The 18255-nt window shown below is 43.9% G+C and overlaps 1 protein-coding gene across 1 annotated transcript in view; it reads right to left on the bottom strand.

Moving 5' to 3' along the window:
* Rgs5 (regulator of G protein signaling 5) overlaps positions 1–17520 on the bottom strand; it is a 42442-nt gene extending 24922 nt beyond the window's left edge. The window contains exon 1 of the mRNA XM_052737525.1: positions 17370–17520. Coding sequence (XP_052593485.1) covers positions 17370–17413 — 44 coding nt within the window. The 5' untranslated portion in view covers positions 17414–17520. The remainder of the gene's footprint in view (positions 1–17369) is intronic.
* Positions 17521–18255: the final 735 nt, after the last annotated feature.

The following is an 18255-nucleotide window of genomic DNA, read 5'->3' as shown; positions in this document are numbered from 1 at the left end:
TACACACACACACACACACACACACACACACACACACACACACACACACATTCTCAGAACTGATAACCATACCAAAACACCAAGCATCCTTTTCCTCTTGTTTGCCTCGGGAATGCAAGAGAGGGGGAAGAGAGTGCTTTGGAAAGCAATGTTTGGGAAGCACTTTATTCCTGGCTTAGTATATAGGCTTAAGGAGAGGACATTGAAAAGTTAGTGGCAAGTCAACTGACCTAATTTTTCATTTGCAGAAAATGATGAATACTATTGCATTTATGTTCATCAAGCAGTGATCATTTAAAGTTGGCAAATGATAAAGTTCTAGCCACTCTGAATACTTGGCATCTTAAAAACAAAACAAAACAAAGCAAACAAACAACAATAACAACAAGAAAAAAAACACGGAGTTGCTATACTGCTCGAGAGTTCCTAGAAGATGGCCTCACCCTGGATTACCTTCCCGTCAGAGCCTCACACAAGTGCGGGAATATCGCGAATCAACGGGAAAAACAAATAAGCTCGAATTCGCCGAATTAGTTTCCCCTTTAGAGATAAACTTGAATGTATCTGACATTAATTGGATTTCAAAAGCATCTCTATCTGGAGAGGAAAACTTTCTAATTTGTTTACCATGTCAGCCACAGTCTCTAGCTTTCTTGGGCTGCACACTAGGCATTTTTCTCTGGCTAAATTATATTAATGCTGATTAACAAGAAATGATTTGTATCGCTTCTGGTCTTCCTCCCCTGTTATCCTTTTGTGTTTCAAGGGAGAAAAAAACAACTTGTTTTGAAATCAAATCAATTGGAAATGCCTGGCTGAGAGTTTAATTAAAGGCTCACAGGAAGATAGTTCTGGAGATGAGTCACACCAGGAGCTTCAAGCTGCAAGGGTCTGAATAGTAGTAGCCTTGTGCAAAGCTAAAACTGCCCCCGTGTGGGCATGCTGGCCAGGGGATTGGGATTCCACAGGCTATGGACCACCTTAGTACTTCCTCCTAGCAGGTGCATGGGTCGCAAATTCTAACCTTCCAATGCATGTGTGTGCAAGGGCAGCACCAGGACTCAGTACAAACAGAAGTCACACAACCTCTTTAGAAATAGAACTCTATTCAAGAAAATTTGATTGAGAGCCTGTAGAGAGGCTTGGATTCTAGATATTTCAAGGACGGAGATGGTGTTTCTGGCCCTGATGACGTTTGGAACTACCCTAAAGGCACAATTGTATACCATGCAAACTAGACTATAGATGTTTTTCCTATCATTTAAAAAATATTGATGGCACACAGTGTGAAAAGTCTATGTGCTTTCTTGTTTCCTAAAAAAAGAAAAAAGCAATAACTGGCCATGGAAATGCACACACACCCTCCAATGTTTATTAGCCTCCATCTTCAGCTGCCCACCCCCCAACTCCCTACGATCTTCTAAAATCTCAATGGACTAATTTGGTTGACTGGAGAAACAAAAAGCCACTAGATGACTGCAAGAACCATAAAATGACTGAGTTCAGTTTCTACCTTTAAAGTAACTGGAGGCAGAGAAGTAAGAGGCTGAGGAGGAAGCGTGGTAAGTGCTTGCCTAGCACAGGCAAGGGCCTGAGCAGATCGCCAGCACTAAGGATGAAAACAAGAAAGAAACGGGAACGGAAAGGGGGAAGAAAACAGGCAAGCAGGGCTTAAGCGTAGCATACATTCAGTTATTCACACCACTTACATAGGGTATATTTAATGAGAAGAGGAATCTGAAAATGATGCAAGAGTACATCTTACTATGTTAAAGAGACAGAGGGGCCTTTGAGGGTCCTGTGCTTGTAACACATCTGGCAATCACAAGCAGGTTTAATCCTAGACTCTAGACACATTCCAAGTACATCTATGAAGACAGACACTCTGTAGGAAGCTTGGGATGCGTAGAGCAGCATTTTCAAAACGGCATTTCCAAAAGACTTGATCTATGATTGGATGGCGAAACTCAATGCAACCCAAATCTGTGTTGCAGATGCCCCCTGCTGGCCAGGAAGAGGCATGCGCTACAATGGCCATAGAAAGACCCCTGGATCTGGCTAAGAAAACTCTGCAGGCTTCTTTCCAGGAAGGTGCAATGACTATATGCTTCTTGATTACTAAAAAACAATAAATATCCATGGCACGCACACACACACACACACCCCAATGCTGTTTATTTACCATCTTCAACCCCCCCCCCCCGCCCTCCACCCCCGAGTTCTTCTGAACTTGACTGATTAAAATCATGATCGACTCTCAAGTCTTGGGAGAAGGCAAGGCCGAGCCATTTAGATGTAGAAAAACTTCATCACTCTATTATCTAGTACTTCCATCTGGCTAAAAAGAGACCACCCACTGCTTTTGTTTTAGCCACCTAATGCAGTGTGGTACATTAAAATGTATACCTAACTTCTTACCTGATTTACATAATTTATATTTGGTACCTTAGGCAAATGACCCTAGAGTTCATTTTGCATAAAATATCCCTCAGTTACATAGAAAGGTGAAGAAAGACGGGGAGAAATACACAGTGCCGTCATTGTTAAGGAACTGAGATGCAGCTTCAGAAATGATAGCTGTTTCCCACGGCTCATGTGATTAACTACATTATACGACATTCTGAACTATAAGATGGTTGAAAAAAAATGGAATTGACAACGCCAGCTGTCAAATATGACATATTTATAGAAAACACATTTATCTCTTACATCCTTCAAGCTCTTGTCATGTTCCACTGTTTCCTGTCAGACTTAATAACAACTATTGCCATTTTTGTGTGCAAGCTTTTACCTCGGCTGTACCCAAACTGTGGTCATGAAGATGCCCTCACAGGCAAATGCAACAAAACACCAGGGAGGTGCTCAGGAGATCAAGTATTCAGTTTGCAAGCCTGAGGAATCCAGAAACTAGGTTTTAAAAAATGTCAGGAAATGTGGCATGTACTTATAATCCCAGTTCCTGACCGTGGGAGACAAGTTGGTCCTTAGGTACTCATTGGCCAGCTGGCCTAGCCTGCTTTGTGAATTACAGGCCAGTGAGAGGCCCCATCTCAATAAAATAAAATAAAACAAATAAATTAAACCTCTGAGGGATGACAGTCAAGGTGGTCCTCTGGCCTCCATGCAAATGTACATACACAAACACACATGTACACACATACATACATACACACACATAGGTAGTCCACAGGACACTTATTTGAATACGCTAACTTCATAAGATCAGAGTGTCAATTAAAAAACAGGGCCGTATGCAGTTTCTTCTTCTACTCATTTGTTTACTTAACAGATTAACAAACAGTATCTCTGCTGTGCGCATGCCCCGTGCCACACACTACTACTTGTCTGGAAATCTCCTGTGGAAGAAAAGGTAAAAACAAAAGAGCTAGAAGTGAGGAGACCTGTTAGCTCGTCGTACTTCTAGCTTCTTACAGTTGCTACAGTGTGAGATTGGGGTGTAGATCAGATATTCCCTTCTCAGAGGTGGTCAGTAAGCTTTGTAGAAAGTTCCGCTCCTGGGGGACCATCTATAACTGTTCCTGCTGACCTGATCAAGATCACTGTTAGCAGAGCGTTTGCTATGAATAATGTTCTCTCTGCAGTCACAGGAGTGAGGCTCAGATTTGGACTAGTAAGCCTCCTGTGGACCCCCTGTCCGTGTTAAACCAAGTGTGCAAAGACGGAACTAAGCCTTCACTCCTAGAGATGGAACCTGGGGCTTGATCCCTGCTTAGCCCCAGATCTGTTTGTTGACTCTGAGGTTTTTCCATTGTCTAATATCAACCATGAGGACATCAGCATCTCAACTCTCTGTTCCTATTGTGGGTTAGTGAATCTTTCACACAAGGCGCAAGCAGAACACAGACCACTTGAACTTTGTTGATATCGTGGAATAAATTATACAAACACTTTCATTAGCTTAAGTGTTTGCTCAAAAAGTATGTGTTCAGTTTGGTTTCGTTGTGGGTACAGTGGTCTTACTTTCATAAACTGATAGCAAAGCTATTAAAAACAACTACCCACAACCAACCATTAATATAGTTGGTTACCTACCGAAAATAACCTAGAACTGGTCTTGAATAGATCATCTTATTTTCCAATAACCACTTACTATCCGAGTGAACTTACACAAGCTGTGTATCCTTGGGCCTCAATCACATGATCTGTAAAATGAGGATAAATTTGGGAGATGGTGTAGGCAGTTCCTGTGAGGAGTGCAAGAGATAATAACAGTAAAGGTTGGCCTGGTCATAAACAGGATGCTAGCAGTACATGCCAGCTACTGTTATTATTACCATTGCTACCACGGTCATCACCATCTTCATCATCACCATTTCTACTTATTAACATTCATGCCACTCGGTGTTAGTTCTAACTCCTAATACTCCTTTGACTTGGGGACTTGTAACCCTGAGCTTCTGCAAAAATGGGTGACGATGGAGGGCTGTATTCTCCTTCAGTGTCTCTTCTCCATAAATCACTGAGGACACACTATAGTTTCTTCCCGATCTTGTTGAAGACAATGTTTGAGACACAGAAAGAAAGAAAAAATAGAGAAGAGAAGAGAGAGTTAGAGAGAGAGAGAGAGAGAGAGAGAGAGAGAGAGAGAGAGAGAGAGAGAGATTCCCCTTGACAGGGGGCAAAAATCCTGCCATTTAAGGCTCTAGAACTAGTCAGTGCCACCCTACGGTAGCTGCACATCTCTGCCTGTTGTCACACATACCAGGGCAAAGGAGGACTGCAGAGGTGGAGGGTGGATAGAACGGTGTCCATAGTGATTCTGAATCCAAAGCAGCAGAGCTTGCAGCTCAACCTAAGATGAAAGCCACACCCAACCAGCAGACCCTGGACTGACTGCCAGAGACCCTGGAGCTCCAAACGTGAAACGTAAAAATAATGGTGTCCATTTAAAACGATTAAAAAAAAGCCAGCTTTTTATAAGTAGAAAAATGCTCCTGCGAAGGAGTGAGATTGCTCAAATTCAAACAGGAGGCATTTAGGAGAATTTATGAACCATAACTGTGGTGAAACCATGGAAATAGTGAACAATAAATGCGGAGAAGTTTCCATTACCAAGAAAAGCCATCAAGGCAAGAGTAGCAGCCAGCTGCTTTGGATAACCGTGTCCTGTGACCACCTGGATCCATCCCAGTGACATCATAAGATACTTTCCAGACCTCCAGTCCATTTCGCACTCACAAATAATACACTGAACCCTGTTTAATCTCTGCCTTGCCCTTGGCAGAAAAGAAATGTCTGTCTGTAACTGATGAGAAGCCCATCTCAGATTACAGGACCGAAAGCAACCGTCTACATGTTGAGAGAGCTGTTCCTTGAAAGAAGCCAAGCAGAGCGTTGAGTGTCTGTCCAGAAAGCTCAACTCCCCTCCCTCACCACAAAAAAAGCTCCTTTTCCTTGAAGGAAACAACAGGATAGCATAGTAACCGAGTGCAGGCATGGCAGCCTCAGACTTCTCAGCTCACTTTGCTACACACGTGGCTTTGGGAACTTTCGGAACCCTGGTGGCTTGTTTTCTCATCTCCAGCCAGAACAATGGTGCCTACCTTCTAAGCATCTTTTGTCGTGGTGAAATGAGTTACTGTACGTGAGGCATTTCTCTCGGTGCCTGGCACATGTACCATGGCACACCATAAATCCCAGGGTTTATAATTTCTAACGTTATTGCAGAAAATCCTGTAGGAAGGGACGTATCTAGAATAGTCTCAGAAAAATGAGCTAGAGGCAGTAAAGGGAGACACATCGTGACCAGTGACAGTGTTATGCCTTTGACTCAACCCTCCTGCCAAGCTAGTCGCCGTGCTGGGTGATCTTGAGTGAGATTTGAGTTCTCTGCTCCCGTCAAAAGAGAGAGGAGGGAGGGGCAGGGGGGACGAAAGAAAACAGGTGATAAGACTCCTGCTAACCTCCTAACTGTAGCAAGATTTTACAGTTGTAACATTTGACGTCTTTGGCTCATAAATGAGAAAAGCAAGGACCCAAGATCTTCACGGGCTGTGCGTGGTACCATCGTTTACCATACCTTCTGCACCTTCCCAATGCCCCATTTCATCTGTAAGTACAACCACCTCGTTCCCATAACCTGTACCCCCTGATTCTTATGGACTGTCTTCCTCATTCCAATAGCTGATTGATCACACGTGTTGCTCCTTTTTTTCCAGAAAATTCTTTCAATGTGTCCTTCCTGTTCCACATTTAACTTTACCAGTTCTAAAGAACTGAACTGCTGTGACATCCGCCTCACTAACCTTATCCTTCCCTTCGCATGCCATCCCTGCCCATGCCCTGCTTGGTCTATCCCGCACCGAAAACATCAGCGCTTTCTGGCTTTCCGTGTCTCTTGTTACCAATCTTGTCTCCCACTATCCCCACACAATTTCTTGCATGCCAAGGACCTCATGGATAGCTCACAAGCATCCCCCGTCCCCATCTCTCCTCTACCACCCACCAATTTAAAACCCTTCTGATTTCGTTTGCTTCCCCAAAGTCTGTTACCACTTCAGCCTATCCAGTTGCTTTAGCTGTTGGGATGGAGCGGGAAAATGAAAGCAGAGTCACAGCATATGGCTGTGTTGTCTACCTTCCACCATCCAGCAGGGTCCCTTCCCATGTCACTAAATATCACAACTCACTTTGCATAACCAAGTGGTGATGGAGATCCACGGTGAGGAGGATAAACTCATCCCACTGAGGTGTCTACAGCAGCATTTTGGTGCTGAGTAAATATTTGATAAGCATGTGTGTTATTATTACTACGGCTGCCCCTATCATAGCATTGTGTACACAGGATCCATGCATTCATTCTGTACTAATCTACATGTCTGACTTTACTGGAACAACGGTTGTCTGCCATGGTCTGTGTGCATTGATAGACATGCATTGAAGAAGGAGATGGGACACACTCAATGGGTGTGTACCTAGTTGGTTACAGTAAGCTTCTTCCAAATAATCTCTACCTGGTAACATGAGCAACCGTGAAAGCATGGAGGATGAGTTGGCATTGTCCTCATCAAGGCTGTTTTTTCTATAGCCTTGACAGTTGCCCAGCACAATGCAGCCATGCTGTGACATCCCTGATGTTGCTTTATTTTGTATTTTCACAATAGCATTGTTTTTCCCAAGCTCTGTCCACTCTCTACTTAAGGATTCTCATGGAAATTGGGACATTTCCCAAGCTTTTATGGCCTGTCTCTGACATACTTCCCATTCAGGGTAGGTTATTGGGGGTAATGAAGAGGCAGTGTAGGGATGAGACAGACAGGCCAGAAACAGCTCGTTTCCCTTTGACCTTCAATTCCCTATCTTATTCAAAATAGCACTGGCAGGAACCCTGGACTTTTGGTAATTCAGTTTGGAAGCTAGATAATGAATAGTGGGAAATAGTCCTCCAGTTGAAGAAGACAGATATTTGTGGAAATTTTGAGTTCCAAAGGTGGAAGGGTCAGCAAAGTTCCCACGAGAGCTTCTGTGGACAGTGGTGGTACGTACCCACAGCCGCCGAGCATTCTTTTCTGTTCAATTACAGAGAGGCTCTGCAGACTAAACCCTTGCTACTGCATGTGGCTCCTACTTTCAGCTCCTTTAGCATCTCCCAAAGAGAAGATGAAAGGATAAATGAAGGGTATTAGCGAAGGGGAAAAGGAAAGAGAAGAAAAGGAGAATACACCAAGATTAAGATCTTACTGAACACCAATATGAGTTCCATCACTTCACTAACTCGGTGTCTTCTCTCATGATGCATTATTGGCCTGAGAAATCAGAAGTCTTATCCAGTGTTTCTCTTTGCCAAACAACTAAAAGTGGGTTGTTGAGAAAATAATGGCACAGCAATGAGGACCAGAGAATGGTTTCTATCGCTGGAATTAGATTTCAAATGATCTTTTCTCTTTTCCTGGAAAAGGAAATGTTGAAACAGAAGCTTATAATCTCTCAGATTTCCATTTTCAAGAATTAGCTATTGTTTCATAAATTCATTTCTATAATAATTTACTTGTCTGACTTTAATGGAGCAAGAGCTGTTTGTCATGGTTTGTAATAGATACAGTGGGAATACTTTATAATATTAATAAGCATTTCTGGCTTCTGGTAGCTTCCCCTTTATGTGGAGACAAGGATGGCGTGACTTACTGGAATTCAGCCTTGACATGTGCTAAAAGTCCTCAATTTGGAGTTAGCATACCTGTGGCTGAGCTGAGGTTTGTGGGGTTCACTTTCTGACTCTGAGCTGGCATGTATTCATTATTAGTAAAATAGTAACATGTTGATGTCTATGTCATATGATTGTTATGAAAATTTGACGCCAAATATTGATCCAAAGGTGAATCTGGGGATATAGGGTATGATGTGATGATCCCTGGGAATGGCGGTTCATAACTGTGGCCTCAGCACGTACGAGAGGTCAAGGCAATTGGCTCACAGGTGTGAACCACTCCTGCCTCACCTCCCACCCCTAAGAAGCGGTATGAGCTTTGGAAGGCAAAGAATTTTTGTTTGGGAGTTCGAGGGAGGGAGAATGGCTTCTTCCTGGGTGGGGAGCATTCCAAGGAACCTCCGGAAGGACCAGTGTTTGGGGGCGCCTGATTTGTCAGAGACTGCATGCCAGGAAGAAGGGATGTTTTCTTTTCTTTTTCTTTCTTTCCTTCTTTCTTTTTTCTTTCCTTCTTTCTTCTTTCTTTCTTTCTCTTCTTCTTCTTCTTCTTCTTCTTCTTCTTCTTCTTCTTCTTCTTCTTCTTTTCTCTCTCTCTCTCTCTCTCTCTCTCTCTCTCTCTCTCTCTCTCTCTCTCTCTCTCTCTCTCTGTTCTTTTTTTTCAGACTCCAGAGATCTCAATCACTTCTTATCCTTGTCCTAACTCTTCAGAGATTCTTCCCAAACTTTCACATGAAAGTTTGCATTTTCCTAAAATACTTCTTACAAATTCAAAGTAATCAATCTGCACTATGACTTTCACATATTGAAGACTGAAGAATAAAAACTCCCTGAAGTTGTTACTAAATTTTAGATCTGGGCTTGATGTGGCAACAGGGTCCAGGAACCAGGCAGGCAGTCACTCAGCTGCCACAAGCCAGAAGCCATGATGTTGACAACATGGGCAAATATTACATCAGCCTTCAGGCTGAGAGCTTTCCTCAAGACTAGGGACTTGAACTGGCTTAGAAAGATGAAAATCTAACATATATTACAAATGTGAGTCAGGACTGATACAAAGCACAGACAGGAAAAAAGATCTAGGGACTTGGAGGAGCATTGCCAGAGGGGACCTGTGAGCATCCCATAGAAAACAGAAGGTATGAGCAACATCTTCCGGGTGGAAAAACCATCTGTGTAAACCCTTGAGAAGACATTGCCTGTGACTGAGATATTTCCACTGAAGATGATGGACAACAGCCAGGAAGAAATTGAAACAGACATGAGGAGAGACTGAGTCACAACAAGTTTCATTCCCATAGCTCCTGCATGTAGACTAAAGAGTGACTCTTCAAGGAGGTCCCGTCTTGGCTTGTAGACATCTTATGGGGCAGATGTGATAAAGTTAAGGTGGATGCATTGTAAAATTGGTCATTGTATAAAGAAGGCAAGAGGATCAGGGTCTTAAGGTGCTGTGACAATGACAGCGGAGATACTGGGAAATCATTGGCTTTAAAGATGAAGGTAGGGCCGTAAGCCAAGGAATGCAGGTCACCTCCTAATGCTATAAAAGGCAAAGTAATCAATCTCCCTTACAACCTCCAGAAAGAAAGCAGCCCTTGGGATCCATGTCAGACTGCTGACCTCTAGAACCGTGTGAGAATAAATGTGCATTGCTTCAAGCCACCAAACTTGTGGCACCTGTCACAATGGCAACAGGAAATGAATCCATTATCTCCCTTTGCTTTTTAGGGATGGTTAACTGCATAAGGGATAGTTTAAAAGCCAGTCCGAGAGTTTTCAGATCCAGTGAGATCTGATGCCTTGGGCCTTCAAGGGCACATGCACATACTCTCCCATACACACGCACAGGCACAGAGAGAGAGAGAGAGAGAGAGAGAGAGAGAGAGAGAGAGAGAGAGAGAGAGAGAGAGAGAGAGAGAGAGAATTAAGGACTTTAAAGGAAGAAATTGAAATTGAACAGATGAAAGAGGCATTAAGAGAGTTAATAACTCTAAGGGATTGGGTAGATGAAAGCCCTGCTCATCACCCAACATGAGAGGGTCCTAAATAAATCCCTTCTGTTTACCCAAGTTTAGAGAAATTTATAGGATAGCAGTTCAATGAAACCCTCACTGCAATTGCTTGAAGCAAAAGTCAAGATAAGGACCAATAAAGGTCCCTAGGCCCAAGCCCCTGCTGAGGACCCAAGTTTTGCTGTGTTTCTAATATTATTGGGTAAACATGATCATGAATATAAGTTTCCAGGACTCCTTCAAATGGGAGCCCCTTGCACCCTGGTGCCCAGTCTCCCTGGTGATGATCATATCAGCTTGACAAAGAACACAGACAATTAAGGGTTGGTTAGATAATCAAAATTGAACTCTTTGTGAGGCAACTGTGTTTCTTTTCCATTTATGGAGACTGAATCTGACAGGGAAATGTCTCTCCTTCCTGGGATTGTAAAACAGATACTTAAACCTGATCTCTAAGCAAAGCTAACTGAGCATGATCTATGGAAACCTATATGGTTGCCTCTGCTGGAACACTGAGTCAAAACTATGTGTGAGTGTAGAGACTGTCTATGGCTCTGTGGCAGATTTCCTGGTGGGAACCTTGGAATGCAGCTGGCCAGCGAGACTGAAGCTGGTAGTTTTGAAGGCTACAGACAGGTCTTGATAAGGGAGGACACTGAGTCTGACCTGGACTTTTCTCAGCAGGACTTAGACATGATGCTCAGAGTTCACAGAAGAAATGGAGTAGAAGACTTCGCACATGATTGGAAGGCCAAGGACCACACTCTCCAACTCACGGTGCTCAATACGGAATGGGCAGAGGAATGAGAGAAGTGGAACTAGCAATTAAAACATTGGTTTACTAAAGCAGGGAAGGATGAGATAAAGGCACGGAAGGCAACTCATGTACCTTCTCAATCTGTGCTCATATTCAACTCGAGGTGGACTGAGTGTCCCTGTTCTAATGGTGGATGTGCAGAAGAGGGGGCTAGGGAGAATGCTACATCAACACCCTTTTTCTTTTTTGCTAGATCACCTCACCACTCCCACCCCCACCCCCATGAGAGCAGTACTAACAACGATAAGTGTTGGGTGTGGTTGATTTCCAAGGACTTGAGTTAGTAAAACTGGGATAGTAAATTACTCAATAGTAAATGTGGTGATAAAAATAACCCTTTAGTTCTGGCTTGCAAGACCACCTTACTGGGTAAAGGGAAGTGCTGCCAAGCTTAATGACTTGAGTTTCTGGGGTCCACAGGGTAGATGAAATAGGGATACTCTTGTGGGATAGAGACCTTATCCTGTGGAAGTTGATTTTAACTCCAGGTAGACAGTGTCAAAATTGCATTCAATTGTAGGGCACAGTATGAATCAAATATGGTTTCTCCTTTCCAAACTGTAAAGTGCAATTTATCACCCATAGTAACAGTGTTGGGAGATGATGAGGCCTTGAGTGGGTGGTTAAGACATTAGTGGGACTAATGCGGCTCTCCAGGCTGGATTAGTTACTCTGAGGGCAGGTTGCACACAGCAAGGCTACCCCCACCCGTCTCCTGTTATCTCTTCCATAGGCACTTACTTGACATTTGCTCTACCACTGGGCTGTGACTCAGTATAAGAGACTAGCCCTATGCCCTTAGCTCAGCCTACAGAACCATGAGTCGAAATGAATGTCTTTCTCTTACAAGCCACCCAGTCTCAGATATTCTGTTACAGCAACAAACTCTTGACTAAGACACCCAATTACTGCCCACGGAATATGAATTTCTTAGTGTGGCCCACACAAATGGTGCCAGAAGTGATGAAAAGTGTAAAATGAAAATTATGAAATAAAGAAACATCTATTTGTCCAAGATCAGCTTACCAATTTATAATCATCTTTGGCAAAGAAGCTATTTCCTGGGGATGACTGGATTACTCAGTGGGCAAAGGCACTTGACGGCATGACTGTAAGACTGACCTTCATCTTCAGGACCCATGTGATGGAAGGAGAGAACAGACTCTCTCAAGGCATCCTCTAGCCTCACATGAGCACTGTGGTACACACCTGCACACACACAGACCCCACACCACACACACAACACACATACATGCACACACAAATAGTCATTCACTTCTACTAAATGTAAATCTGAGTAAACCCCTGATGGCAACAAAAGATACGCCTTTTATCAAAGTGAAAAAAAAATACCATACAAGGATGCGTGTCTTAATCTACCCACTCAGCTGGCTTACTTGTGTTATCACCAGACTAGACAATCCCCAAAAGGCACGTTGTTAGGCCTCATACTTCTGCAAACCCAAATGCCCATTGTAAGCTACCACTTAAAACCAGCTGCCAAAATACAGGAAGCCACTTTTTAGATGGAACATCTTGATTCTTTCCAAACTTCTTGAATCCTGCAGACGAGTGCTTCATCAAGAAACAGATGTTCTCCACACACACAAATCAACTAAAGTCACAGCTTGACCAAAAAAGCTGTCCACACTCCACTGCTAATAATAATCGCTTGGGGAGCGGGTGCTCACAAGCTGTCACAAGCAGCTTACTTCGTGCTCCATCTCCTCCACTAACTCTAAAGGGACAGCTCCAATGGCTTTCTAGAATATGAAGTTTAAGGGATATAAGTGAGAACCCATCCAGATGAACTCGGTACTGCTTGAGAAGTGTCTGGAGAGGCAATTGGAGACGATAGGACACTTGTCTCAGCCTCATTTGCTCCTCATGAAGTGACCCTGCTCAAGTACTTACTGTCTGGAGGATTCCAAAGCTGTTTGGCACAATCCTTTAAACACTGAAGTGCTTCCTTTTGAAAGGAAAAAGTGCCTAGTTAAGTTTTCTTACCTGGGTACAGCAGAAGTAGAATGCCTTGCCAGGGACACCCTGTGGATGTTCTAGGAGCTCTATGGCCAGGTAAAGACCCCAAAGCTGCATGAGGAGTAGATGAGTTGACGATGCATACTTTCAGTCTTTAGGCTGATTAAACCTACTGATGTTCCAGAAAAGACCCAGTGCCCTCCACACTTGCTCTATTTCTGTGTGTGTGTGTGCGTGTGCGTGTGCGTGTGTGTGTGTGTGTAGATGTGTAGGTGTGTGTGGGCAGTGTGCAGGTGTGTGTATACAGATGTATGTGTGTGTATATATAGATCTGTGTGTATGCAGGGGTGTGTGTGTGTGTGTGTGTGTGTGTGTGTGTGTGTGTGTGTGTAGTATAGGTGAACCTCCAGTAAATAACCCCATCCATGCTCATGCAATCAATATTAATTAAACTTCACAGGACACACACACACACACACACACACACACACACACACACACACACCCCAAACAAACAAACCACAGGAAAGTAAGAACAAGACTTGTTGGGTAGAACACAGGGTTCAGTGAGAGCGAGAAGAAGATGAGAGAGGGTAACAGGGTGACTATGATCAAAACACATAATACACACATATAAAACTGTCAACAAATGCCCGTAATGTCAAATTCTAGGTTATATATATCTCTCTATGGACATGTACACATTTAGTAAAATACAATTGCTACAGCTTTTAAATATATGACTGGATTTAGGTGCAGAAAATAATTAAATTAAAATGAAAAAATAGTAGTATGTGAAGTCCAAATTCAGAATAGGCAAGTGGTGGGGCGAGGAGTGTAGAAGAGCATGTGTGAACAAGTCTTCCTGTAAGGAAGCAATTCCTAGAGGGGGCTCAGGACTTCCCTGAGCCAAGAGTATATAGTTCAGGATCTCTGCCTGCTCCCCATCTAGAAACTTCTTAGAATATAATGGAACTTCCTAAGTTGTACCTGCAAACATTGTGTTAAGCAATGGGGATGGGAGGGTTGTTTATGAGATCTAAGAGACCTAACCTCAAATGTGACAAGTTTTGGATCCCAGTCCAAACAACCCAGCTGTCAAATGGTCACGAAATGTTTGTACATTTACTGGATGGTTACGGTGCTAAAGAATTCTACTGGTGATTTTGGAATAAGAATCATAATTTTTAATGTGTTTTCTAGCGTTTTATACAGAGTACACTGTGTATTTTTTAAAAGGAGAATGAAGAATACTTCAGGAAGTTGAACAATTATGAATGAAATAATGTTTATCAAAGGCTTGGACATAGAATTGACTAAATACAGTGTTTTCCGGGCTGCCTCTAATACAAAGGAGCGGGAGGGTGGGGATGGGGGGATTACTCAGCTGGGTTTACCTGTGATGCCTGTCACCCTGTGAATTTCGTTTTGTTTCTTCCTTGTGATACTTCTTTCCAACAAGATGGACACTCACTTTCAGATGAAAAAATGAGGCTCAGAGAGAGCTAGGGCTTTCCCAGCTTCCGCAGGAAGGAATCAAGAGGATGACTATGGTGTCTGGTCCTTCCGTGTTCCTGGTACATTCCAGGGCTAATGCAGAGGCAGGGATAGACTGCAAAGCCATCCTTCCTGTGCTGCAGCTGCCTTCTCCTTGGTGCTGGTAGTGTTCCCCGCCCCCCAGTCACTGTCAGAGCAGCCAGAGGGTCAGGCTATCACTGTCTTTACCTCCCTGCAACTGGAGTAGGTCTTTAAAATACGGTCCAGAGCCCACGTTATCTGAGAACTGACTGAAACTTTCAAAGAAAAGAGAGACAGGAACCCATTATTGGCTGGCCTCCACTCACATCCTGCTTCCTGTGGCTAATGATTGATCCTGCCTGAATTAATTAGAGTTTTGATCCTTTTCTCTCCGGCCAGCAAGACAAGCCATTAACACTGGCCCGAGAAACAAAAATAAACTTTATTTCGTAATCATCCATCCACTCTACTCTGAGTTCTTACTAGAGAAGCGGAATGAGATTAAACATCCTTCCAAGGACCCTTCCCGACTAAGTTTCTGGGATCTGACAGCCCGTGATTCAGCATAACCCAGACTAAATGAGAAAGGGCTCTGTTCACGTAGGGAACGCGAGCCACTAAAGGAGCTGTGACAGGGGCTCCAGGAGAAGCATCCCAAGCTGTGAAGCTCCTTAAGGGCAAGAGCCAAAGGCCTGCCACCGTTGGAAACAAACCACCCTCCCCGCTTACCAAGCCTTTTCTGCACAGATTACAGAAACGCTGGGTTTCTTTTCCCCTTCCTCTTTCCAATCCCTCCCCCACCCCTGCAGGAAACACTCATTACCTCAGTATTTAGAAACATGGTGCTTTCTCCCATTGCGACCTAACATGTCACTACTAATGCTTGTTCTTCCCCATCCTCATGGAAAGCAGAGAAAAGAACTCTTTGTTTATTCCTCTATACTGGACTACAGCACTCAGGAATGTGTGTCCTCATTTCTCTTCCTACATGGGGACACTGTCCTGTGAGCAGGGTATGGTTTGTCATCTAGCTGTCTATGAGATGTGTACAGGCTTGAAATGCATGAAATTGTTTCATCAGTAAGAATCTGCAATTGCTCAGTGACCTTCCCCCCCAACATAATTAGCTTACTGTATTCTTAACATTATGAATTTTGCAAAATGCTCAATTACATCACTAGCCTATCCACCATAGTAGGCTTCAAACATATACGTTTCCAGCAAGAACAACACTAACTAACACCCAACTAGAAATAAAGTGAATGAATAATAAATGTAAATATAATAAATTCTAATGTTGATAATGAATCTAATACATGACAGTAACAGGCATAACTGCAAAAATCCCATCACTATATCTCTGTAAATACTGTGTTATTTACATAAAAGCATAGGACACGATGACTAACAATGTCAAGATGCCCAAACTCCTGCAGACTGTCCCAGGAGTGGTGTCAACTGTTCCTCAGGGTAATGACGTCAGATTGCTCAACTGCAAACACCAGGTGGGCTAAAGGCATCCATCCATGCCATGCATGGTCAGTCAGTGTGCCGTTCTCACAGCAGAAAAGAGAAGCAAGATGCACCATGTGCTCTTCCAAGAGGTTGAGCTGCCTCTCAGCTCTCTGCACGCTGCCTATTTCTGGAGCTTTCTATAGAGGAGGTGAGAGGGAGCAAAACAATCAATAGTTCCGAGCCCTGGAATCCACCTTCCTCCCCCGGTCCAATGAAAAATGGACTACTGAGTTACTGGCCCGTGACTACACACACCCACTGCTACAGGTTCTGCTTATGCTCAACAGTTTAAAAACATCTGTGCTTTTGACTCCGGGGAATATGCTGTATCATCTTCTCTCTTTTTTTTTTTTTTTGTGGCACTTTGAATTTCTTTCTGTGATGGAAACCATCAATGACAATGTGAAGGTTTAAAAAGGCAAAAGTCCTTCATGGCCCACTAAACAATATGACCGTCTCAGACAAACATCGCCACTGCCCTTAGGGACAGAAGCGGGCTGTACAAGAGTCATTTTTACTTCCCTGAATGATTGACTGTCAAAGTAAATCTAACCAGATCCATTCCCTAAGAGAGCAGAACCCTTCCACCCACCCAGATCCCATGGGCTGCTGGGTTAAGATGTTGTTTCTAGTAAGATGTTTATTTTAGATGTAGGATTCTTTGCAGACTATAGCACAGTCTGGGGACAACCGTGTGTCTGAGAATGCTACATAATAAACAAGCCTTGTATCCCAGGGGCTTTTCTTTTGCCCAGCAATCCATCTGCTTCTGTCTAACAAAGTTAGGGTACTGGGAACATTGGGAAGCTCTCTCCACCTCACCGCAAACTGTCCTTCCACGGTTCTATTGTGTCAGACATTCTTCTGAGCACTTCACACACATGAACACTTGCTCGGTCCCCCAAACCAGCCTATGAGGCAAACATGCTTCCTACCTCCACTTTACAGCTATGGAAAGCGAGAGGTTAAAGAATTGCTCAAAGCCACACAGGTAATAAGTAGGGTATCCAGAATTCAAACCAGATAATTTTATGCTTCGATGTTGGAAGCTACCTTTTAAACACACACACACACACACACACACACACACACACACACACACACACACACACACACCCTACAGAACAGGCATCTTCTGGGAGAAAAGGACTCTCTGTATACTAAATGACACATGAATTATCTCCTGTTGGATCTCCAGCTCAGATCTTTCCAAATCTCTGTACTGCTACAGATGAGACAACACCAAGTCTATCACCAAACAGCTGTTTCATCCCTGTGACCGCATCCCACGGTTCCTCCGGGCATCCTCCCTTGAGTACAGGCTCACCACTTTCTTACACTGAAGAAGTTCGGTTCTCACCTTTCCAGGCATGAGTGCGGCAGCGCTGCCAGCCCCTTACACATTTTGGCAAGCGGTTAGGTCCTCAGCCGACTTCTCGAACTTCTCAACAGCTGAACGGGTCTCTGGAAACTTCAAAACTGTCTGGGGCAGCCTTTGCCTCTGAGGAATTTATACAGGCTCTCTCACAGCTCTGTGGCTCAGAGGACCAATCCCGAGCTCTGGAGAAATTGTGGGCTGGAAAACAGAGGCAATTTGCCTGAGGCGAGGGCTGGGAGGCTTCCCTGGCTGCAGGGGCTGCTGGGGCAGGCTTCTGACTGCTTCTGTCACCACAGTCTGCTGTTTGTTTAGTCAGGGCTAAATGGGACCCTAAACTGTGATAAGGCCATTAGTGCTTGAAGTCTGCGATCCCAGGTCAGCCAGAACAGTGACGTGGGCTTTCTTTAAAAGCAGAGTACCCAGAGCCACTTCCGGGCTGTCAAGGGTCCGATTCAAAACTGAACCCACCTTTCTTTCACAGTGGAAGAAACTATGCTTCTTTTCTCGGTGGAGAGAATGTGTACCTGAGGATCCCATGTGCTGGGCACTTAGATAGATGTTTGGAATTTGGAGCTAAAAGGACCAGCCCAGGTTCTGATGGCACAGACGTTGGTACAGCAGTTTTGAGCAACAGAGGCAGCTATGCCCAGGCTGTTGTGAGCTGCCTAGGCACATTGTTACCAGACTCTGGGGTGAGCGCTGTGCTCCCAAGGTAACACTCAGCTTCCTTTCTTCAATGAGTCAATTAAAGGGAGCTAAATTAATAGTGAAAAGCAGAAGAAAATTTGTTCCATATGTCCCTAGAAAGACTGGCAAAGAGATCCAGGCACTCTCCCGAGTCCATCTACCTGACATGAGGGTAGGATAT

Source organism: Peromyscus californicus, unplaced genomic scaffold (assembly GCF_007827085.1).
Source record: "Peromyscus californicus insignis strain IS unplaced genomic scaffold, ASM782708v3 Scaffold_14__1_contigs__length_90479793_seg_2, whole genome shotgun sequence".
NCBI lineage: Eukaryota > Metazoa > Chordata > Mammalia > Rodentia > Cricetidae > Peromyscus > Peromyscus californicus.
This window is presented reverse-complemented; position numbering and strand designations above follow the sequence as displayed.